The sequence below is a fragment of the Camponotus floridanus genome, unplaced genomic scaffold (genome assembly GCF_003227725.1).
Source record: "Camponotus floridanus strain SB8 unplaced genomic scaffold, Cflo_v7.5 scaffold124, whole genome shotgun sequence".
In the NCBI taxonomy this organism is placed as follows: domain Eukaryota; kingdom Metazoa; phylum Arthropoda; class Insecta; order Hymenoptera; family Formicidae; genus Camponotus; species Camponotus floridanus.
Window position 1 is genome coordinate 337,427 of NW_020229242.1, and position 22,896 is coordinate 360,322.

Below are 22,896 nucleotides of genomic sequence, written 5' to 3' on the forward strand. Positions count from 1 at the left end.
AATAATTAATATTTTTTCAAAAAATTATTATAAAAGGTGTATTAATAAAATAAAAAAAATAAGTATATAAATAATAATACATAATTTAATAAAGTTCTGTAAAGACATACTAATTATGTGCAAGAAATATATGTATAAAATATAATTTTTCGTTGAATCTTTTAAATTACGCGCCACAAAATTTTTCCAATCGCGCTAGTTCCCGCCAGATCGACGCGCATGCGCGAAGCATGTTCCGAAATTTAAAACGAGTGTTCAAGGTGTCTCCATGAAGATCGTTTATCACTTTAATACATAGATGGTAAGTACGAATTTATCGTATAATATCGTGTGTATCCAAGTATTTATCTTTATTAAAATAAACGCGTGGTCTTCCTTAAATATTTTTAGGAATACTTGTCGTATATCGAAAAAGGAACAGTGTGAAACTTACAAATGACGTAATTATTCATACTATTAGCCTATAAATTTGGATTGTGGTTTTTCTGAGGATGTTGATGCTTGTACACAAACTGACAGGTAATAATAATAACGAATAAAATTAATTTGTTTGATGTATATTTTGTAATTAATTTAATGTAATTAATTGTTATAGTGAAGTCAATCGTCATATTAACATAATACAAAAAATACTTCAATATAAAATGAAAGAATTAGTGAGAGGGATTTTCAAACTATAATTTAATAAAACTTTTACTGCAAATTCATGACGAAGAAAATTCATTTTTCTTCGAAATTAAAGAAATAATAGATAAAATAGTACTGTTACAAAAAAAATTAGAAAACCTAAATCTAACACACGTACAATTGATGAATTGCTCAATATAATTTGTGAAGATATCAAATTTTTGAAATTCGAAGAACAAATTTAATTTTATTGATAAATTATTTGTACATTAATTTAGTGTTATTACCTTTTATCAAACATTTTCTATTTTTGAATAGAATTTTATATATTGTCTCTTTTATAAGAGATTATTATAGGAAAAAAGATTATTAAATAATCTTTAAAACTTATTGTGTATTAACATCACTTTATATTTATAACTATATATTTATAAAATTTTAACTATATACTTATAAAATTTGTATTTCTTCAAAAATGAAATTATAAATTTAGTATAATCAATGATTTGAGCATGTTTCGTGTTTCCTCATATTCATTTCGGTTATATAAAAATTAATATAAATCGCAAATTTTCACGAAGACTCAGCAGCATATATTATGTCAAAAGATCAAAAGATTAAAAACCAGATCCTTTTCATGAAATTCATAGAATATCATTATTATATGCATTCATAGAATATCAGTATACGCATTCATAGAATATCAGTATACGCATTCATAGAATATCAGTATACGCATAAACGCGACATATTTTTTCAATCTTATAAATTTCTTCGAACTTCTTTATTACGCTTGCTTAGGTTTCGTACGCTTATCATCTTCGAAAATAAAATATATGTGATTTCTTCTTTTTACAAATAAATTTATTAATAAATAATGAAGCTAAAGAAAGAGGTCCAAGCCACAGATTCTTCGAGTCATCCGAGCAAAATGCGCAAATTAGCTCGAAAGACTCTCCCTCTATTATTCCAGAGTTTCCTTCCCAGTTTTTGGTAGCAGGAACGACAAGATACCACAGACTGAAAATCGATTTAATTATATTTGCATATTCAAGAATAATTTGTATTATTCATTGAACATCTTAGATTCAGCATCTTGATTTAGATCCGATCTCCTCGAAATCCCGATTACAACGAAAAAATTAAACAAGTAAAGAATTTAGAATTTAAGCAGATAATATCATTAGTATCATTTAGTCTTAAATTTAATACCTCAATTATACTGAGATTATTAAAAAATGGAAAAAACTTGGATAATTTTTATAGAAATTAAAAATGTTTATAAAAAAAGGGATTTGAAAATTTAGACTTATATTAGAATTTGTAAAAGTTCTTACCAAACAGAAACGCGGCGAACAGCACGATAGGAATCTCACAGGCTAAATCGATCAGATAACCGAACACTAGGTTGCCAACCAAAGCGCCTAGCCGACCCATTGTTAGCGATAAAGCAGCCGCCATTACTCTGAAAGAAAATAATATTGGATTAATAAGTATTTTTGTTAATTGGAAATAATGAGAACTCGGTTTGCTCACCTGAGATTCGTCGGAAACATGTCGACGATCACGCAATAAACTAAAGAGATCCCAAGGGATGTAAGAGCCTCGAACACGCAGGAAAATATCAGATTCTGCGTCGAGTTCACCACATAATAAAAACCTATTGTCACCGCGCCGGAAACCACCAATGACACGACTGAAACAGATCTTTCATTTAAAAACTAGAGAAATTCGAAATTAAGATTCTAATTATTTTATATGAAAAAAATTTATGATTTAATATTAATAAAAATGATTGTATAATAGAGTTTTTTTTAAAATTGAAATAATTTTAATTATTAGAATTTAATGAAAATCTGTTCTGATTTAGTTTTAAAAATAAGGTATCTACTATCTCGCAAAAGAACTAAAATTTTTCCAAAATTTTTTTCTTTTGGAAAAATCAAAGAATTTTCAAAGAATTTATTTTACAAGACTTGAGTAGACATTAAAAAATTAAGATCAACTCGAATATTGAAAGAGTCGGAACTCTTATTTCTTAATTTGATTTTTAATCTTAAATTTTAGCTTACATAATTTGTCACTCACTCAAGAAGAATTTCGCGCCCAATTTGTGTACAAAAATGGGTAGAATAATGGAGCCAGGGATGCATGCCAGGCCGATATACACGGTATGCAAATAAACGGAGGATGCGATCATTGTATCATCGCAACCATAGGGATCGAACAAGGTCCCATTGTCCGGTAAAGCAGACACTATGCACACCGATGTGGTCTCACCGGGTCTCACGTGTTCGAACTGTTCGAATCTATTAGGAGAACATACAACGTAAGAATAATTGATTAGCACCAAAATATTAAATCAATAAAGAAACAAAAATTGAGATGTGTTTTTTATATTTTTGAACTTTGATATTTTGAATATCTAATCACACACGTATTTTCTTTTCGTGTAATTGTGTTACGTATAAAAAAAATTTTTCGATTTAAGAAAATCCTGGCGGAGAGGTTACCTGGTGAATAATTCGGGGAACCAAACCATTAGAGTGTAATAGCTGCTGGTGAGACCGAATTGAATAGCGCAGGCGAGCACCGTGTTGCGCAAATAAGGCGGCTTGCAAAGTGCGCTCGTCAGATCTCGTATTTCCGTGAAGAGGACCTTCAGATCCTTCCGTTTGTGCAGCTTTAGTGATCTGGTACTCTTATCCTGATGCTTCGTTTTCTCTTGTAGACATTTCACCTGAAGCGAGAAAAAGGAAAAAAAATCGTTAAATATCTTGCAAAGTAATATATCTTATTTACTTAACAGTCTCTTAACGTTTATTAAATATATTTGATTAAAATATTTAATACTGTTACTCTGTAATTACTTGTAAAACGGTTCCGAGTAAGAAATTTAGATGTGCATTAATATCTTGATTATCATTTCCTGAATTAGGGAAGCATAAGAGAATTTAGAATCACATCTGAGGACTTTATCTAAAGACTTACTTTACCTAAAATAGAGAAAATATTTATTATTTCTATTATAAAGTTAAGAATCAAAGTACTGTTACCGGATAGGTATCAGGATCGGCGCCGGTGTTTCGCGAGTAGATCCATTTGAACACCTCGAGAGCAGTATCGGCTTCACCGCACTCCAATAGGAATTTGGGACTCTCCGGAAAGGCGAAGAGCCACAGGCCGAGCATGAGCGATGGCAGGGCGCAAAGCGCGACGAAGAGATTCCAGGATTTAAAGTAGAACGTCTCAGTCACGTACGTAAAATCCATGGGGATGATTAGCCAAGCGATCACTGGAAAACGATTCGACCGTGTCTTCAAAGAGAGCTTAACGAAAGGATTAACGAGTGATGTAAGATACTTACGCGGTAGGACTATCACACCGACCGTCCAGAACATTTCCATCCAGCACAGAACGCGCTCGCGGTACTTTGTGGGTTGAAATTCTCCGAGGTACGGGAAGCAAATGCCCATGGCTCCAGTCACGCTGATGACCGAAACTTTTCGTTAATATTTAAAAACAACATAAAGTATCTGACAAGATGTCTCTTTTATATATCAGATGTGCAAGATCTTAATTTTGATTTTCTAATGATATATGTGCAAATTTTCTGACGAATTCAAAAATAATATTTTTTTAAAACTATAATATTCTTCAACAAAAGATTGAAATAAATTCTCAAAGATTGAAATAAATGGTCATTTTTGAAAAAAAAATCGAAATCAAGATCAAGCGAAAGTAATTTTGCAGACACTAACGCGAATCCATTGAAGAATCGGAAGATCACGAATAACCAAAAATACTGAACGAACGAGGATGCGACGCCCACGATACCGTCCATCAACAATGTAGCAATTAATACAATCTTCCTGCCCTTTGTGTCAGCCAGGCATCCCCATATATACGAGCCGATCACCATACCTGTCAAAATATATTTCAATTTATAAATGAATTTCTCCTAATGAATCTTTTTAAATGAGTATATGGTCATCGATAAATTTTAGTTATAAATATAATATACTGTAAGCAGTCTGAAATTTCACTGAGAAAAGTTAACGATAATGATTAATTTTTCGATGAAACATTACTGCCATCAAATAGCAAAACGGAGGAGCAGACTATGAGTATTTTCACTGAAGATCAACGAAATACTCACTGATCTTCGATAAAATCTCGCGTTGCTCTACTTCAATCAGTGATACTTTTACTGATTCAGTGTAAAAGAGTGACATCCGGACACCGACCTAGCATCGGAGAGGCGGTCAGCCAACCTTTCGCGGTGGAGTCCATCTCTAGGTCGCATTGCGCCGCCGGAAGCACGAATGAGAGTATCGTCACGCCGATCGCCGTGTCCATGTAAATCAGGCCGCAGATGGCCAACAGCATGTAGTGAAATCTCCCGAAACCTAACAAGGATAGATATTAATAAAATTGTGATATAAATCATTTTGTGAGCGCGAGTCTTAAGATCTTGGATGAATTTCTTGCCTGTTACGGTGATTGCATGCTCGAAGTCGGCACCTCCGTCTGCCAGGAAGTCGAGTCCTGCAATAGAAAAGAGAAGCGTAAGTCATACATAATTAAATAAATAATTAAACAAATAAAATAAATTAACAATATTTTAAGAAAAAGTTTCCCATCACTTTTGCATAAAATTTTGAATTCACGAATGATTAATCACATGATTACTCAACGATCAATAATAAATCAATCATTTCTAATTTCCCTCTAGGTCTCTGAATAATTTAGAATTGTTTGGAACCGAGCAATCTCTTAAAATTATCGGAGAAACCCACCCATGATCGCCGCTCAAGTCGCTGGACGTCCTGAAGGTGCTCGCGCGCCGGAGATTCTCTTTCGGGGATGTGCCGTCGCAATGCTGTCGCTTCCTGATGTTGTTGCAATTGCCACGATATTCTTCCTGACGAAGCTCCGCGTTCATTGGTGAACAAAAGGTGGTATCCTGCCGGCGTCGCTGCCGCCAATTCCACCCACCTCCCGTTCGTACGTTGTCCGTCTAATGCGAGAACCCGCGCCGATCGAGGACGACAACTTGCGAATTGAAATCTTCGAGAGGAAGAAGGAAGAGGAGATTTCGATGAGTAGCCCTTACTTGTACGGACGCGATCGAGCGAATGATCCATGAATCGGCGGCGCGCATACCTTGATTTCCGGAGCAAGGCTGAGCCTGGTTCCAGATAAGATATCACTCGCCTTCGCGAGGAGAGGGCACTTTGGGAAATTTTACGATTTTTCAAATAATAAATCGTGACAAAAAATTGTAATTCAACGGTATAGAAAAAATTGATTATATATATAACTAAAAAGAAGGAGATAAAAGATGAGAGAAAAATTTTGACGACATAATTTAAAATTAGATTCAATATTAATTTATGTTTCTAATTTATTTTTTCCTACGTATTCTTTCACACGACTTTATAAATAATTGATAAAGTCATGTGAAGAAATATTGAAGAGATTTTATATTAAAACACGAAATGTATTTGAATATTTCATTGCCTGGAGGGTCTATTTATATCTTATCTTTTTGTTTTTTTTCTTCTAATATTAATTAATGAAATGAATTTTTTTCTGTTTTTTTCTCTCTATCAGTTACAGTATTTTCGTTGAGTCTCGACGCGACTGTTATGTAACGAACGTACGTATAACAAAATGTCTAATACGAAATGATTGTTATATTTATGACGCGACACGTACGTAATTTATGATTCGAGTACGCGGAAGTCAGTTTATTTGATTGTCATTATTCGTCGTAATTTCATGTAAAATTATGTCGTACATGTGACATGCGTTTGTTACGTCATCAATTTATTCAGGCTTTAATTGTGATAAGATACAACGAGAAATCATGTCTTGCAGCATCAACATGATATCAATCTTTCATATCAAATTTTTAAATGTTATATATATTAGTCATAAATTGATGTTTGTATTAATCATTATATATATATATATATATATATATATATATATATATATGTATATAATTAGTTTGTGAGACTATATTTTTTCACGATATTTAATCTGCCAATTAATTAGTTATTCGTTTTTATACATTATATTAGAATTTGTTTTAACGAGTTTTAACGTTCTTTACAATTCTTGAAAACACGAGATAGAAGAAAATTATTCTTTAGCGAGATAATTAAAAGTATATTTATTGTGCAAATATTTTTTTATTAATTACGTAATAAATTATTATCGCATATGTATATAAAATTAATATTATATGATAATTAATTATTTTATCGCCATTATATCTGAAAATGATTTTTAAAGACGTCAAATATAGAAGTGAAAGATTACAATCTATATGCAAGAATATGTTTCAAGATTACAAAGGTGATAAATTAATACAACGAGAATAATCAATTACTTTCTAAATCTCATCAATTTTGCAGAATTATAGATGAGGTAATTCTTGGGAATTTCTACCAAATCATCTGGGATTTCGCGGGATCACCGAACGCAACGTCGAAGTCATCCGCACGAAATTTTACAGAGAGTCACGCTCCTTGAACGTGACAGCATGATACGCCGATGACTTACGATACTCGTAAAGAAAAAAAAATAAAGCTCGTGTTTCGTGATGTTTGAGAAAAAAATATCACCCGGCTTAAAATCATGACACGTGAAGAATCTTCGCGCTCCCGTTTCTTATTTGTTATTTGTTTGTCGTGCGTTCTCTTCTTGGTAAACAGCAAATTTATCTGTGACAATCGGTGGTCGTGGTAGCCGATAGGGAAGTGTTCAAATGCCGTCCTACTTATACATTCATTCCTCTATCGGCTATCTATACACGATTGCTTCCAAATTTATGGAATTTTCCACGATAAGGCACGATACATGAAAACAATGTAATAAGTATGAAATAATTGCGTTTTTTCTTATATAAAAGAAACGTAATTATTTCATACTTATGAGTCAGTTCAACGTACAATGTGTGTCATTTATTCGCGACTGATAATGCGCCTGCACATTTGGTGGCGTAAGATTTTATTTGTCGATCCGTGAAGAGACGATTGATTTTACACGCTGACTTGAAGATTCAAGAATAAATCTCTATTTTGAATCGAGGAACTTTAGTCATCGTCTTCTTATTCCAAATCGAGTGTTATTCAGATTTTCATTTTTTTGATTACCGTGCTATATCTTTTAATTCTCAACTAAAGTCGATAGTCTTGAAACCTTGTTTCGAATTTTCGTCGAGAAAATATTAAAACTTTCTAGTTTTTCTCAAGTTTCTTCTCAATTCTTGTTTCCTTTTTCGAGAAAAACATTCATACATAATCAAATTTTTATTAATAATTTTTCTCACTTCAAATTTCACTTTTTCTAAAAAAAGAATGCAAAAATTATTTATTATAGAAGAAAAAGAACATGTAAATGAACATATTTTATGTATAATTATATATATTTTTGATTATAAATGCATTTAATTTATATTTGATTTAAATGCATTTTCTTTATCGCGTAATATTTCACATTATGTTTTTAGAATTTGATGGGAGACATTAAAATTTAATATTCTTATTTATGAGAGATATTTATGGGAAATTACATAAGATTGATGAAACTTTAAAAGATATGTGTAAGGAAAAATTGGTTTTTTTGGCATCGAAAATATATGAGAATCATATTCGTAATCTGGTTTTAATGCTTGAGAATAAGATGGGAATTTTACTCTAATCAATCGATCGATCCGTACGACACTTAGTGTTGACAAACACGCATTACAAACACACGATGGACACGTGCGATGTATTCGATTGCGATCACGAGTAGGAGAACCAAAAATAGATTGTATCGACGTAGATGCATGCGATTACGATTATTCGATGACGCACTGTTTAAATTTAAGCCGATAACGACAATTTCCATCATTTTGGAACGATTGATTAATCATGTTATCTACTAATTGCACAATGATGTAATTAATCGGGAAAATACAAAGCATAATCGCGACACGTCACCGAGAGAGAGAAAGAGAGAGAGAGCGGGAGAGAGAGGGAATTATCCGATTGGTAGTGCGGAAATTAATCCTTCGTAATACGATCATTATCATGGTAAAGATTGCTCTTCTCTGATTATCATTTCATTATCATTTTGGTAAGACATATCGTATTATATTTCTTTCCACACTTTTGAATCTTTTTGATATTTTCGGTAAATAATGTTTGATAGTAAATATTGTCGTAAAAGATCATCTAGTATTTTTAATATCAACCTTTAACAATTTTTAACAATTTTTATTTACTTTATTACTATTATTTTTTGTAAAGAAAATCTCTTTATTATAAATATTTGATTTAATACTTGTGTATATTTGTTAATTTGGCGATAAAATAATTTATTATCATAATTAAAATAAATGAAAAAACTTGTAGATTTTTATTATAAATAAATTTGTTAAATTTTGTTATATATATTTCCCCTTTAAATTTATAAAAAATATATCTGACGTTCAGAGTATGCTTATCGCAAGTTTGTCAGCTCATATATTTTTTCCATTATTTCGAAATTTCAAGAATATAAATATAGATCCCTATTTTCAAATTCGATATTATTTGAAATAGCAACATAAGCGAAACAGAAACGCATCTCTCACCCTCATCACAAGTATCACGCCGAAGAGAATGCGAGAGCTGTCGATTTTGACGTACGGAACCACGGAATGCTCTTCGGGATCGTCGACGGGGCGCAATGTCCTTTCACAGGCGACAGCGGCCTCGGCACTTCACCACTTTCGGCGGCCGCGACCTTTACTGCTTTGAGTGCGAGCGCGATATTTGGATGAATATGGGCCAATGGCAAGGGAACGCACAGGGTCGACGATAGATTTTTCAGCGCCACGATAGAGGCCTCCTCTAAAAAATCAACAGATTGCATTATTATAAAAATCAAGTTGGGAAATCAGTCGTTCTTTTTATCAAAGTTTTCTTTTAAATAAAATTACCGATTCGATTTCTTTAAAAAAAGAATAGAAAAACTCTCTAGATAAAGAAAGATGCAAAGCCATTATCGATTAACTGTCCGAAAGAGAAAGAGATTGACAATCTGATTTTTGTCTCACTTGAAAAATATACGCAATATGAATGGAATAGATATACACGTATATCTTGTATCACATATGATACAACTTGCGATGAGTAAAATAAAAAACCCGTTAAATCGCTAATCTCCCAAGTTATCTCTTCCAAGTTGAAAGTGAAAGAAATTAAATAAATATATAAATATTGATTTGTTTTTTTCTTAAATTTCAAGTCTTATCTAATTTTGCCTTATCTATTTAATCTAATTGTAAGTCTTAATGATTGATAATTGTGTCATTGTTTAGATAAGTGTCTAGTAGTCTTGAATTAAAGATTACCTGGATAAGTTGAAAATAATTCCATCGCAAGGAGAGATAAAGGAGAACAAAGGATAAAGCGCACTTAGTTTTAACATCTAATAGGTTGTAACTTAAACATTGGTTAGATATCTCTTGAGTTATATGTGCGATGAAGAAATTGTAAAAGCATATGCAGAATCACAATTTCCTAAAATGTATAGAAAGAATTAGTAAAATTATTTTTTTATTGTAATAAAATTATTCTAAACTAAAAATACATCGAAAAACTGTTAAGTTTTTTTTATTTATGCAGATAAAGTCTTGATGACCTTTTGTGTACTTTCAGTTAGAAAAATATCATTAGATCATTGACTTAAAAATACAACTTTTTTGATTAATTGCTAAATAAATATAGATTAAAGATGTTGCATTAACTTTTTTAATAAATTGACAAATAAATATGACCTAAAATTGTTAAAATCTTTTCTTGCGAGAAACATAAAGCTTTTCTGCTTCTAAAAAATGGCCCTTTTCTTTCGCCAGCTCTGTAATAGTGATTGTCGAGTAACGAGACATTCGAGATGCCTTAATTAGAACAAGCAAGGTATGAACGAAAACTATTAATTGCGACTCTATTGTGTCATTGGCCAGAGTGACATGGCAGGTAGTGATATATGCATACATTCTGCAAATTTTGTTAACATTGTGGTCATTATGATTCTATTAATAAAAATAATAAAAAATCTTCTTTAACTTTAATGTTTTTACTTTATTTTCATTTTCATTAAAAAATCGTTTATATGTGTGTATACGTGTATGTAAATGTGTGTGCATTTGATATGTAACTCGGTTTTATAACAGTTTTTAACAAATAATAAAAATTTATAGTTTTTACTATTTGTTTAAAAACTCTATTTCATTTTTGAGTAACGGTTTGTTTTTTATAAAGTAACTTTTTCAATACTGACATCTTTTTTCTCGCATTTAACACCGTCGTTTATATCAGCAACGCGATGACGACAATGAATATCGATCTCTCGCATGTGCTTTAAAGCGCGTAGAAAATAGCGCGAAGCGCTCTCCTGACTTGTAGACGTAATTTCCTGCGAGGAAATTGTATCCTGCAATAGTCCGCGTTCTTTCAAAAGGCCGATGGGAGATGGGTGGTTTCAATCGGCTTCTTTCTCTCTGTCCGTCCTTCGGGAAGAAATAAACTCGCGGCTTATTATTTCTGAAACATTACGGATTGATTTTAGACTTTAGATTTCTGTAAAAATTACACGGAGATTGAAAAATTAAAAAAAGAATAGAACGTACGCGTGTATATATATATATATATATATATATATATATATATATATATATATATATGAGAAAGAAAGAAAAAGCAAAATCGTTATCCACATAAATGTATATTTTAATTTTTAAACATTGTTACCTTGTTGACATTGATAATTTTTCAAAATTGAGTTTTCTAGAAAGAAAACCTTGTAAATATATACAAAAAATTTTATCCCTTATTCTTGTACGAGAAAAATGAGACAAGTTGCAGACTGAGATTGCGTTGCACATTTTTCAAGTTTTTTTACGGACAATATAAAAATAAATAAGAGAAATAAATAAGAGAAAAATAAAAAAAAGAAATTTTAAAAGCTTCCAAGGTGCATGTCTCTCGGTTTAATTTTGCGGTGGCGATCAACATTCTAAGAGAAGATTCAGAAAATTGAGGCACTGTTAAGGCATCTTCGTCTTCATCCGTGATATCTAGTGCGAAGCAGCCACGAAGACCTACAAAGCGCCTTTCGTTGCGTGAATGGCCTTGGTCGAAGCTGCGTATTAGGCGATAAACTGTATCGATCCTATTGTCTCTATAAAACTCATTCTCATCCGTGTATCTCTTTTCATTTTCCTTTCCATAATTTATTTATCTAACGAGGCAAAGAGAAAGAAAAACAACGAAACAAACGGACCCTCGTATTTACTCCATTTCAGACGTATTTACGCGTAATCGGATTGCGCTCCGAGAGAGATGTTCCTACCTTATTGGACATCGCGTAAACCTCCTACTACGAAGAAAATTGCAACGGCGAAGAATCTTTCGATTTTTGCTGGCACAGGCAGAGGTTCGCTCTTGCCGCGATATTGATGGCAAAAGATCTTTTCTTTCATAATTGAAAAATTGTGATAAAATAATAAAAATTACAAGAGAAATTTTCCTTTTCTATATCTTCAAATATGAATTCCATAAAATTAAGGATATTTTCGGATCTGCGATTTGTTTAGAGATGCCTATATGACGCATAATTGTTCCTGAAATTAAATTGCTAGTATTAATTTTATCATAATATAAAATGTATATAAAACACATAATATTATAACGTATATTTTATAAAAATAGAAGAATATAAAAGAATATTTTATAAAAATAGAGAAAACAAACTGTGCTAGTCTGTATACGAGAAGCTCAGTCAAGAACGCAATCTGTGAATGCCTGTCCGAGATTGCGCGGGCACTTCTCGAGCTTTCGTGTTTGCTCGCCGACCAGTCGTCTCTCGTCCGTCCGCGTCCGCGTCCGTGTCCGAGTTTTCTCGCTCCAGTCGATCGCGATGTGGTCCAGACGACTCGCAAACAATTCGTCCTGTTTTTGCCAAAATAGCGTCGACTTAGGACAATTTAGACCAACAGTCATTCGTGCTTATCTTATTATTTAAATTATATACGGATGATAGTGCGTAATAAAAAATTGTTAAATTGTCGAGTCTTCTGAAAAAAAAAGAACCAATGTAATTTACATATGTAATGATACATTATATAATAATACCAATTATATTTATGTATAATCTATGTTAGGAAATTAAAATAAAACTTTAATTACGATTTTAAGATTAATTTCAAGATTAATTTGTGATTTGTTGGAAAATAAATAAAAAATTATCAATTACGATTAAATTACGCATAATAACGTATAATAATAATTTAATTAAATTACGAAATTTAGCATATCATATATTTTTTCATGATCGTCTTTAATTATATTTTTTAAAGATGTTTTTTAATTAGTGCAAATATAAATGTGATTAATAACATTATTTCTTACAGCTGATGTTTGTAATGACATTTATACGCGAGAAAGAAAGAATATGAAAATTGTTGTCATCAATTTTGATCATCTTATTGAGGGATGATGTATTCCGTTACTATCGAGTGTCCCCTTATTGTATCATTCATCCTGTATCGTTCGAAATAAGAATCGATCATGGACAAGTTACACGAGTATGAGGGATTCGCGGGTAGAATTCACGGTGTCCGCGAAACCATCAAAGAACGATGGGGCGCGTGGAAGGAATGGAAAAACGGTTTGAATTTGGATCAAGGTCTGGATGGACTGAGGCATCATCTGCGGGGGCCCCCTAAGCTGGAACGCACGTTGGAAGACTATTCTCATATTTACAGGTGAAAAGAATTCGATATACTGCAACAGAGAGAGTATTTGATATAAACATAAAATCAATGTACAACATTATAATTATATATAATTGTTCTTTTATGTGCATCTGTATAATCAAATGCAAATTAATTTCCAAAATATTAAAGAGAAAGAGAAAAAAAGAGATAGATTGATTTCTATATTTTAGTATTAATATTTTCGAAGCTGTAAAAAGAGAGCTTATTTAGTTTAACATATATATGTTTTTAATATATTACTAATATATTTTTAATTTATTCTTATATGTTTCTATATTCTATATTTTTGAAATGGAGTTATATTCGCAAATTGTGACATATACATGGAATGTTTATTTTCATCTTTTAATACGAATAATTCAAAACAATCATAAACACTTAGTAATAATAAAACTTTCTTAACTGCACCTAATGTATCTTCTCTATATATTAAAAATATATATGTATATATATTAGAAAAGAGTTCTACCTACGCGATGTAAAGCAATAACATGGTATGTAATAATATGGCAGAGTTTTACGGGATTTTTTTTTAACAATCTCAGGAGGAAAACCCGTGCCGAATTGATTCGAATTTCGACGGCCGTGATGGGGATCGAGTTTTCGTACGCGGCGGAAACTGCCTTCGTTTCGCCAACGCTATTGAAGATCGGTGTCGATCATCAGCGTATGACGCTGGTGTGGGCATTGAGTCCTCTTGTGGGCTTCTTCGTGACGCCTATCCTCGGCAGTATAAGCGACCGTTGTAAATTCAAGCATGGCAGGAGACGACCCTTCATTCTTCTCCTGGCCCTCGGAGTTTTCATAGGCAAGTCGCCAGTTTGGCATGTTTCGGTATTAAAAGATGATACAGAGGATTATATGTGTGCTCTAAAATAAATGAATTTCTTACAGGCCTGATTCTGGTGCCGAACGGCGAACACATTGGCTACGTATTCGGCGACACACCATCTCATACAAACGAGACGATTCCCCTTGGACATCGCACAACGGCAAAGCTGGCCGAGGAGGCCTCTGAATCCATTGAAAGGGCTTCCTCGCACTCCTGGGGTATCCTCTTCACGATTCTCGGCACGGTGCTACTCGACTTTGACGCTGATGCTTGTCAAAGTCCCGCGAGAGCTTATCTCCTCGATGTCACTATACCCGGTAAGGTACTCAGATATTTTCTATAAATTTGATTTGATGCGAGTCTACAATTAAAAGCATACAAATACAATCTTCTTTTTTTAAAATATGCAGCTACGAAAGGCATAATTTAATTATTGTATATTTAGCGAGCCAATTTATTTTCTTAATCTCATTTTTAAATGTCTTTAAAAATATCTCTTTAATTTTTGTTTTAAATTAAACTATATAACTCTTCGCTTATCTTTTAGCAAACTCACACAAATACATGTTTTAAAAATGTAAATTTAATTCTATTAACATCTAAAATGTTCAGAGGATCATGCTAAAGGCTTAAGCACATTCACCATAATGGCGGGCTTGGGAGGCTTCATGGGCTACGGTTTGGGCGGCATCAATTGGGACGCCACTTCGCTCGGTGTTATGCTGGGTGGACATGTGCAGGTGACCTTCACTTTGATCACGATTATCTTCGTCGTTTGTGTCATATGCACAATCACCAGCTTTAAGGAGATTCCACTCGAGATACTCGAGAGAGATCAGTACAGGCAGACGGAAGAGTCGAAGGTGGATTTTATTTTTACGTAGTGTTTTATTGTTTTGCGAATATGTAAAGATTCGAGATTTTTTCCGTTTACGTTATAGACATCGGGAGAAATCCACCGGACGGAGAATAAGCAAGACGAACGCGAGAAGATCATCCACGAGTCGAAGACATACGGTGCCCTCGATGTTGAATGCGAGACAGAACCTCCGAAGACGGAAGTAAAGTCATAAATTATTAATGTTTAATAGTATATTTACCTTAGTATATTTCATTCTCGAATTATCAATCAAGGAATTTGCCCCCGACCCGCAACTCTTCGATCATTCTGAAGAGCCAGTTTTCAAAGGTAGTCACGTCAACTATGGCTTCGAGAATGAAACAAATCCTAGAGCAACCCTAAAGGAGTATCTTTTGTCAATCGTCTATATGCCACATAGTCTTCGTCAGGTATATAAGTCAAATATCTGAAAAATAATTTTTATCTTCCTCTTTTTTTCCTTTCTTAATAATATACATTAATATTTCATATCAATATATAAATTACAATTTTTTATATAATTAAAAAACATGTACCGTTTTCCAATTTTTACATCGAGCAAATATTTAATCAAAAGATCTCATGGATCTTTCTAATGTTGATTTATCTTGAAGATTTTACATGATTTATCATACCTTCGATCGCCAGGTATGTTTGACGAATCTCTTCTGTTGGATGGCACACGTATGTTACTCCCTATACTTCACGGATTTTGTGGGCGAAGCAGTGTATGGCGGAAATCCGCGGGCACCCGCGGATACCGACGAACGGGAGCTCTACGAGGAAGGAGTGCGATTTGGATGCTGGGGAATGTCTATGTATTCGTTGTCTTGTTCGTGCTACTCGCTTATCATTGAGCGGCTGATTGAGCGTTTTCGTGCGCGTAAGGTATAAAGCTTCGTTTAATCGAAACCAGTATTGATGATTAACTCTACATTCGAAAGGCACACAAATCTCCATATCTGGCAAAGAATAATATTTATATAAAAATATCTAGGTTTACATCTACGGGCTACTTTTCTATAGCGTCGGCATGCTTCTGATGGCCTTGACTAAACACCAGGTTGGCGTCATCGTTTTCTCATGGACTGCCGGCGTCATGTACTCTACATTGTTTACTATGCCGTATCTACTGGTAGCACACTATCATACGTCCTCGACCTTCGCCCTTACGAGTGACGAGGGGGATGCGGTGTCTGGCGGTTTTGTACGTGGACTGGGAACCGACATTGCCATCGTCTCTTCTATGGTGTTCCTAGCGCAATTCTTGTTGTCTTGTTGCCTTGGTACAATCGTCAGCCTCACAGGTTCCACTGCGGCGGTAGTATATGTGGCCAGTATTCTGGCGATGTGCGGCGCAGCTTGTGCTGCGCGGATCATGTACCTTGACTTATGAATCTTGGTTCGTCGACCGATCAAGATTTTGGACGTTAAGATAGTTTAATCGTTTCATCTTGCCAATTATATTTTAATAAACTGTTAATTATCATTATATGAAACAGCCAAGTGTTTCAAATATTACACACTATTGTATTATATATTTTAATTATCTAAATATTCCCTTCAAACTGGTGTATAACTTGATTAATTATTAGCGGACGGAATTAAAAGGACGGATGTGCATACAATATATAACATGTAATAAATAAACGATCAATGTATAAATTCAATGTACACGTTTCACGTGCGAAGATTATTGATACATTTCTCCAAAATGTCCTTTCTAATCCTCGGATAATCCGCGTTTTGTTTCAATACTTCGTTGCACGCATCAATCGCTTCAGCGTAAGCCTTTGCTTTAAGGCAGCAGTAGGCCAGTTTGTAACCGATTGATAGTTTTGTTTTACCACCGCATTTCCAAGCCTGGGCATATCTCGTCGCCGCTTCTCGATAATTCTGATCCTTTTCGGCAATGTAACCTGGAAATAATATTTACATCGCGATTTATTTTAGACAATTAAAATATGATAATAATAATTTCTATTTCTATTTTATAATTTCTATTATATATGTTTTAATTTTACTTAACCTGACAGCTCGTGAGCTCGTACACAAGTGGCATTATGCTGCAACACCCGCTTCAACAGCTCATTCGCCAACTCATATTTGCTGGATTGCACGTAGATATCCGCCAACAGTAACCAGCAACGTTCCAGATACTCGGCATCTTCAAATGTCCAAACATTTTTGCTGACGCGCTTCAGATGATTACGAGCGCGTGGCGTTTGCTTCAATAGGATGTGAGCGGTGGCCATGCCGAGTGCGGGTCCTACGTGATCTCGCAAAGTATCTTGACTAGCTAAAGCGGTACAATCCTGCAAGGCTTTCTCAATGTTAGACTTTTGTTTGGTAGCTAGCAGAAAAAAGTTGCTGAGAAGCTTGTGAGTCAGTTCCTCATGAGGGCTTCCTTTCGGATTTAATTCCTTGAATAATATATTTGAAAAGTGTAATAAATATTTAAATTATTGAGAACACATAAACAGAATAAAGTTTTAAAAGTTAAAAATGATCAAAACCTGAAGCAATCGATAGGCCGTTCTCAAAGCCATCGTTCTCGAGTCCTGATACTCTGCATCTTCGTCATTGAATGCTTCGTTCGATAATGTGGTATCATCGTCGGGATCCAGACAAATCTCGATCATATTGTAAATCGCCTGCTGGCCCCACTCCGGGTCGCGTCGCGCGAAATTGAAGTTACGAAGAGCGGAATTCAACTTACCCATTCGCCAATCCAGCAATCCGGCGCAATAGTAATAGCCAGCTTCCACATTGCCGACACCCATCGCGGTCTGAGCACGTTGCAACCACTCATCAAGATCATCCATAGCACCTACAATAATAATTAATTTCTATTAATTGTATGTAAAAAATAAAACAATTTAACAAAGGAGAATATGAGTTTTTAAAAAATTTACAAAACCTGTTCTACGCGACACTTCTATCAATCTTGCTAAAGCAGTCCAATAAGTGGGTTGGCGCATCAGTAGTTGTCGAAAGTGGAATGCCGCGGTCTCAAAATCCACCTTTCGGAACGCGAGATCCGCCATCATTACGGAAGCGGCCTCATTGTTAGGATCAGCGTTCAATAAAATGGAACAATTTTGCGCACACCGGTCTAAATTGTTCATCTAATATAAAAAAAATTCATTTATATTAATATTTTCTTATCAAAAATCAAGATTAGACAATAATAATTTAATAAAAAAAAATAAAGCTCTCTTCCGCTTATTCCATAATTTTTCTGTTAATTTTTTTATTAAAGATCGAGAGATATCAATTATAACAGTCAAGATATTTTTTAGAATCTAACGAAACATCATTTATTTATTCACCTGCATATATAGTTTCGCCAAAGAGAGCAGAGCATTCATGTCTGTATGTTTATAAGTCAGTGCCTCTTTGTAATACACGATGGCTTCGTCATAATTACGTAAGCTTGATGCATAATCGGCCATCGTCAGACAAATATTTGCCAGCGCGTGTTTCTGATCTGTGACATCCGGTGAAATGGTAAGACGCTGAATGTATCTGTGTTGATTATCCTTTGCTTCTTTTAAGGTAAGTAACGCGCCTTTAATATTTCCCGATTTCTCACGCACTTTCGCGAGTAATAGCAACTCCTGTCCTCGCGTTTCCAAACTCTGCATATCAGAATCGCTTCGCTTATCTAAGTAATAAAATATAAAATTACACACATAATAATTCTACTTTCATTAAATTATATCACATAAAGTTAATTACTACATTTTTATATAACAAATATGAAGTAGAAACACAATTAAAGTAATTTTATATTAAATTTATGTATTAAGTACATATAAATACATTTTAGTTAAATAGATTTAGATTATTAATTATTGATATATTGATATATTGATATTATTGATAGCATTATAGTTATTATAAGTTAATTTGTATCAGTTTTAAGAAATTACCTTGTAACTCTTGTACCAAGGTTGCTTCCGCTTTGTCGTATTGTTTCATCTTCATGTACAACTTGGCTAAATCTAATTTCAGAGTGGTACAATTGTCCTGTTTTACTATGTCCTTGTAATAATTGATTGCTTTCGCATATTGATGTGCTTTGACGAGTGCTTTTCCCATTTTATTCGCAATGTCTACCTTGTCGACTGGATTCTGTGAAAGCGCTTGCTCATATGCCTCTATCGCTCTTTCGGGCTCTTGTATGGACATGTAGGCGTTGCCTAACATACTGTACGTTTTCGACCCAGGACAATGTTCTACCAATTCTCTAAAAAATATATTACGATATTAGTGATTTTTATTTTAAATATAAATTTTATACATTAATAAAAATAATGCAAATCAAAGTTTCTATACCTGAAACATTTCGCGAACGCCTGACGATCTTTCCTGTAATTTAAGTTGATTTCGGCAAGTTTAGTGTGCGCCTGCAAATAATATGGTTGTCCTGGATAGATATTTTGCAAGCAGTCAACAGCGTTCTCCAATTCTCCCATGTCCAGGTAAATGTCGGCAGTGCTGATGGTAACTCTTTCTAGCTCGGCAGTGCCGGCGAGATTCAACTTCGCTTCCTCGACGAGAGCCAATGCCTCGGCGAACCGTCTTGCCTTACTGTACGCTGCGATCAGTTCCAGATATAATGTCGCTCGATCTGACGCGGACATGTCGGATTTCTTGTTGGAACCGCCACTCAATTTAGCTAATGACATGGCCATTTGACAGCTCTTAATGCAATTCTCCAAGTCGCCAGTTTGTCGCTGTACCATGCCAATGATCAAATGATAGACTGGCTCGTCCCGAATCTTAAAGTTATAACTCAAGCCAACTTCTAGGCTCTGCGAGGCGAGCTGGTACTTGCCCTGATATGCCAGGATCTGAGCCATTATGAGATGAGCTTGCGCGTTGGATGGTTCCACTGTATCCAACAATCTTCTCAGCAAAGTCAATGCGCCCTCATAATCGCCGCTTTGCATTCTGGCCTTGCTGAGCAATAATAAAGCTACGCTGGAACCCGGACAGGCCTCCACTAGTTGTTCTAGCAAACGAATGGTCGGTTCTTTTTCTATTGCACTACCCTGTTTAAAAAGTTTAGAGTTAAATAAAAAACAGATCGACATAAAACTAAACTTTATTAAGCAGAGTAATTACCTCATCGCTCATCGGTGATTTGTTCAAAGAATGCATCAACCGTTGCTTTGCAATCTCAAGACATAAGTCCGGTTTAAGCTCGCTAAGATACTCATAGCCATATACAAGACCCTCGCAACTCTTCAATAAGACGTTTGCCGCCGCATCGAGATAGCCGAGTGCTTTAACATTGTCTTCATTGGAGGCAATCTTCGCGGACATAAATAACAGCCGCACATTCGTCGAATGCGGTTGTATCTCCATCAAGATTTCCACCTACAAAATATAACATGCAGAATAATCTTTTAACATTTATTTGATCAGTGTTATCTACTTTTTATATTTAATTAGAAAAATTCTATTTTTAAACACATCCATTTACCTGTTGGCGCGCCTGTTCCAGATCCTCCGCGGATCCCTCCAGCAACTGGCAGTGAGCCAGTCCCATGAGTGCTACGAAAGAGGATTGATCCGCGCGAATGGCGTTTTTGTACCAGCGCTCGGCATCCTTAACATTGCCCAGTGCAATATGTAGATCGCCCAGCTCTGCCATCAACTCTGCGTTGCTCGATGATATTGCATGTAACATCTTTTCAGCCATTCGCGCTAGTTCCGATAGGATTCCGTGATCTTGGAATGCGATACCGGAAAACAAGCGTAGATTTTTGATTAGTAAGAATTCATTCTTCGGTTCAGCGAGTAGCAAGTTGCGCAGGAACAACTGCAACTGTGGCAAACCCTCGCTAGGATTGCCGTCTCTGCAGAGAGCCACAACTGAGCTCGTCTTGATGGCATCTAGATTATTTGATTCAATCGATAGCACTCGGTTTACCATTTCTAGTACCTGTTCCCAATCTTTCGCGGCTAACAAACATTTCATCTTCTCTACGAGCGGTAACGGCAGCTTAGGATAACGTACGATAAGAGAGTTCAATATCGCGATAGCATCAGAATATTTTCCAGTATGTTGTTTCGTCTTTGCAGAACCTAATAATGCGCTCAAATTTCTCAGTTCTTCGTTTAAGACCGAATCGAAGAAGTTTTCTGCTTCCAAACTGCCTATGCTGGATCTCAAACTACACTCTAGCCATCCTTTAATAAGTAAAACATTGATATTCGTAGGTTTCAACTTGTATGCTCGGTCCGCGTATTCTTTTGCTTTGTCCGCACGGCGAGCGAGAAATAATACGGATGCTGCGAGGTACAATGCAATGAAGGAAGCTTTCCTACGCTCATCTCGTATTCTATTTTCCATCTGAGTCGCGGTGCTACGCTCTGCATCAACCAGCGCCACGTTTTGTACAAGTAACACTGGTAATGTAAAGTCTGCATAGTTTAGCAAGCTCGAACTCTCTTTGATAGCCTCGTGATTCTTGCCAACAAGGACGTATGCTAGGCAGAGCAGAAGTTTCAATCGCTCACTATCTGGATAAGCATCGTGTGCTTGTTTAGCACTAGTTAGCATGCTATTGTAATAATGCTGGCGACAATGCCATTCGATTAAAGCTATGTATTCTGTTTCTTCCATTTTGTTTTATATCCTCTTATAATTCATAATAATAAATTTTTGAACCAATTCTGAAATAAAATATAGATGGATAAAACAAATTTCTTGCTTTCTATAAACTATTGAATATATTAATATGAAGATGTCCAATAATATATAAATTTAAAAAAACTTAAAACTTACATTATCCTTTTTTCTTTTGCTTTTTAAAATCCTTAACATCTTAAATTTATTTTCTTGGCATTCTAAATTAAAAATTAAGAATTAATAATATTTAAACATATAATTACATATAAATTGAGTAGTAATTCAGTTTTAAAAAACTCACATTGAATCATTAGAATTTTAAATATTTAGGATCTCGTTAATAATAGAATCCAGGCTTGTTGAATCTGGACAAAAATACAAAGTGGACCAATAAAGTGTTTCTTTAAGTCAGAATTTTTTTACTGCATAATAAATACTTTTATAGGTATTCTCGTATCTTAATATATAATAATTGTCTACTAGCATATGTAAATGCTGATAAATCTGAAACATATACAAATTTTCAAAACACTTGAAAGCATTTTGCATTTAATTTTCAATTTACAACTTTCATACCTTAGCTGAGAATCATATTAAACTTTGGCCTATATATTCAGCAAGAACAGTGACAATTATATATTTGGAATCTTTTCATCAGTTTGCTTGCTTCAACGAAACCGGTCATGATTTGAATGTAGCAATTCCTATTTATTTGTTCGACTATTACCGCAATATTAATACATTGATATAATGCGATACAAAATCGTGACAAACAGAAATACAGGTTATATCTGTTGACAACAGTTGTTGCCGTAGCAACCACTACAAGTGTTGCAAAGATCTGCATTATCGGCATTTCTTCAAATTATAATAATTCTTTTTTTGATAGTTTTTACAAATATTATCAATATTGAAATATATTTTGTTCTAAATATATGCTTAAATTATTGTGAAAATAAAAATCAATTTTATTTGTAGTTGTCATAAAATTTTCAAAGCGCCACTTAGAGTGAATAGAAATTTATAAAAACTAAAAAGTCTGATTATATTATGTACATATAATACAAGATTTAATTAATTACCTATAATTA

General features: G+C 34.2%; 3 protein-coding genes and 3 long non-coding RNA genes across 11 annotated transcripts; 2 read left to right on the top strand and 4 right to left on the bottom strand.

Moving 5' to 3' along the window:
- The first annotated feature begins 269 nt into the window (after window positions 1-269).
- Window positions 270-3,307, top strand: LOC105253216. The gene is made up of 4 exons (XR_889364.3): window positions 270-301; window positions 391-519; window positions 2,695-2,956; window positions 3,119-3,307. It is a non-coding gene; the product is annotated as an uncharacterized LOC105253216 (long non-coding RNA).
- On the bottom strand, window positions 1,118-10,147 carry LOC105253045 (synaptic vesicle glycoprotein 2C). Of its 3 annotated transcripts, XM_011260927.3 has the most exons (13): window positions 10,022-10,147; window positions 9,260-9,518; window positions 5,427-5,697; window positions 5,119-5,175; window positions 4,875-5,036; window positions 4,389-4,551; window positions 3,995-4,116; window positions 3,684-3,922; window positions 3,141-3,367; window positions 2,716-2,936; window positions 2,164-2,323; window positions 1,965-2,092; window positions 1,118-1,647 (listed from the first exon to the last, which is right to left on the bottom strand). In XM_011260927.3, exons 3-13 carry the CDS (start codon window positions 5,428-5,430, stop codon window positions 1,592-1,594), a joined length of 1,539 nt encoding a protein of 512 aa, XP_011259229.1. In that variant the 5' UTR covers window positions 5,431-5,697; window positions 9,260-9,518; window positions 10,022-10,147; the 3' UTR covers window positions 1,118-1,591. The 3 variants fall into 3 exon arrangements, with proteins under 3 accessions (XP_011259229.1, XP_025271420.1, XP_011259311.1); XM_025415635.1 differs by lacking the exons at window positions 9,260-9,518; window positions 10,022-10,147 and having other exon boundaries at window positions 5,427-5,774; XM_011261009.3 differs by lacking the exons at window positions 5,119-5,175; window positions 5,427-5,697; window positions 9,260-9,518; window positions 10,022-10,147 and having other exon boundaries at window positions 4,787-4,971.
- A 627-nt stretch (window positions 10,148-10,774) lies between these two features.
- On the bottom strand, window positions 10,775-12,515 carry LOC112639993. The gene is made up of 3 exons (XR_003123794.1): window positions 12,423-12,515; window positions 12,022-12,292; window positions 10,775-11,213 (listed from the first exon to the last, which is right to left on the bottom strand). It is a non-coding gene; the product is annotated as an uncharacterized LOC112639993 (long non-coding RNA).
- Window positions 12,516-12,555: 40 nt separating this feature from the next.
- LOC105253335 (proton-associated sugar transporter A) lies at window positions 12,556-16,780 on the top strand. 4 transcript variants are annotated; one of them, XM_020027525.2, is made up of 9 exons: window positions 12,556-12,778; window positions 13,082-13,435; window positions 13,993-14,255; window positions 14,342-14,596; window positions 14,892-15,142; window positions 15,221-15,340; window positions 15,414-15,569; window positions 15,808-16,047; window positions 16,157-16,780. In XM_020027525.2, the coding sequence occupies exons 2-9, from the start codon at window positions 13,239-13,241 to the stop codon at window positions 16,553-16,555; spliced, it is 1,881 nt and encodes a 626-aa protein (XP_019883084.1). In that variant the 5' UTR covers window positions 12,556-12,778; window positions 13,082-13,238; the 3' UTR covers window positions 16,556-16,780. The 4 variants fall into 4 exon arrangements, with proteins under 4 accessions (XP_019883084.1, XP_011259641.1, XP_011259810.1 ...); XM_011261339.3 differs by having other exon boundaries at window positions 12,556-12,710; XM_011261508.3 differs by having other exon boundaries at window positions 12,556-12,673.
- LOC112639994 lies at window positions 14,517-15,966 on the bottom strand. Its single transcript, XR_003123795.1, has 3 exons — window positions 15,795-15,966; window positions 15,380-15,586; window positions 14,517-14,640 (listed from the first exon to the last, which is right to left on the bottom strand). It is a non-coding gene; the product is annotated as an uncharacterized LOC112639994 (long non-coding RNA).
- A 24-nt stretch (window positions 16,781-16,804) lies between the features above and the next one.
- Window positions 16,805-21,799, bottom strand: LOC105253269 (tetratricopeptide repeat protein 21B). Its single transcript, XM_011261221.2, has 9 exons — window positions 20,654-21,799; window positions 20,293-20,547; window positions 19,501-20,219; window positions 19,095-19,411; window positions 18,492-18,826; window positions 18,080-18,287; window positions 17,676-17,989; window positions 17,189-17,582; window positions 16,805-17,078 (listed from the first exon to the last, which is right to left on the bottom strand). The coding sequence occupies exons 1-9, from the start codon at window positions 21,797-21,799 to the stop codon at window positions 16,840-16,842; spliced, it is 3,927 nt and encodes a 1,308-aa protein (XP_011259523.1). The 3' UTR covers window positions 16,805-16,839.
- Window positions 21,800-22,896: the final 1,097 nt, after the last annotated feature.

What these genes read in the sequence shown, in the direction of transcription:
- LOC105253335 (XM_020027525.2), top strand. Translation starts at nt 13,239, where the DNA reads ATGGACAAGTTACACGAGTATGAGGGATTCGCGGGTAGAATTCACGGT. An exon ending in CCTCGATGTCACTATACCCG is followed by an intron (nt 14,597 to 14,891) that starts GTAAGGTACTCA and finishes TAAAATGTTCAG; the next exon opens with AGGATCATGCTAAAGGCTTA. An exon ending in CAGAACCTCCGAAGACGGAA is followed by an intron (nt 15,341 to 15,413) that starts GTAAAGTCATAA and finishes TTATCAATCAAG; the next exon opens with GAATTTGCCCCCGACCCGCA.
- LOC105253269 (XM_011261221.2), bottom strand. Translation starts at nt 21,799, where the DNA reads ATGGAAGAAACAGAATACATAGCTTTAATCGAATGGCATTGTCGCCAG. An exon ending in TGGCGAAACTATATATGCAG is followed by an intron (nt 18,288 to 18,491) that starts GTGAATAAATAA and finishes TTTTTATATTAG; the next exon opens with ATGAACAATTTAGACCGGTG. An exon ending in AGAAGTGTCGCGTAGAACAG is followed by an intron (nt 17,990 to 18,079) that starts GTTTTGTAAATT and finishes TTATTATTGTAG; the next exon opens with GTGCTATGGATGATCTTGAT.
- LOC105253045 (XM_011260927.3), bottom strand. An exon ending in GACCGCCTCTCCGATGCTAG is followed by an intron (nt 4,552 to 4,874) that starts GTCGGTGTCCGG and finishes ATATTTTGACAG; the next exon opens with GTATGGTGATCGGCTCGTAT. An exon ending in GGGCGCGAAATTCTTCTTGA is followed by an intron (nt 2,324 to 2,715) that starts GTGAGTGACAAA and finishes GATCTGTTTCAG; the next exon opens with TCGTGTCATTGGTGGTTTCC.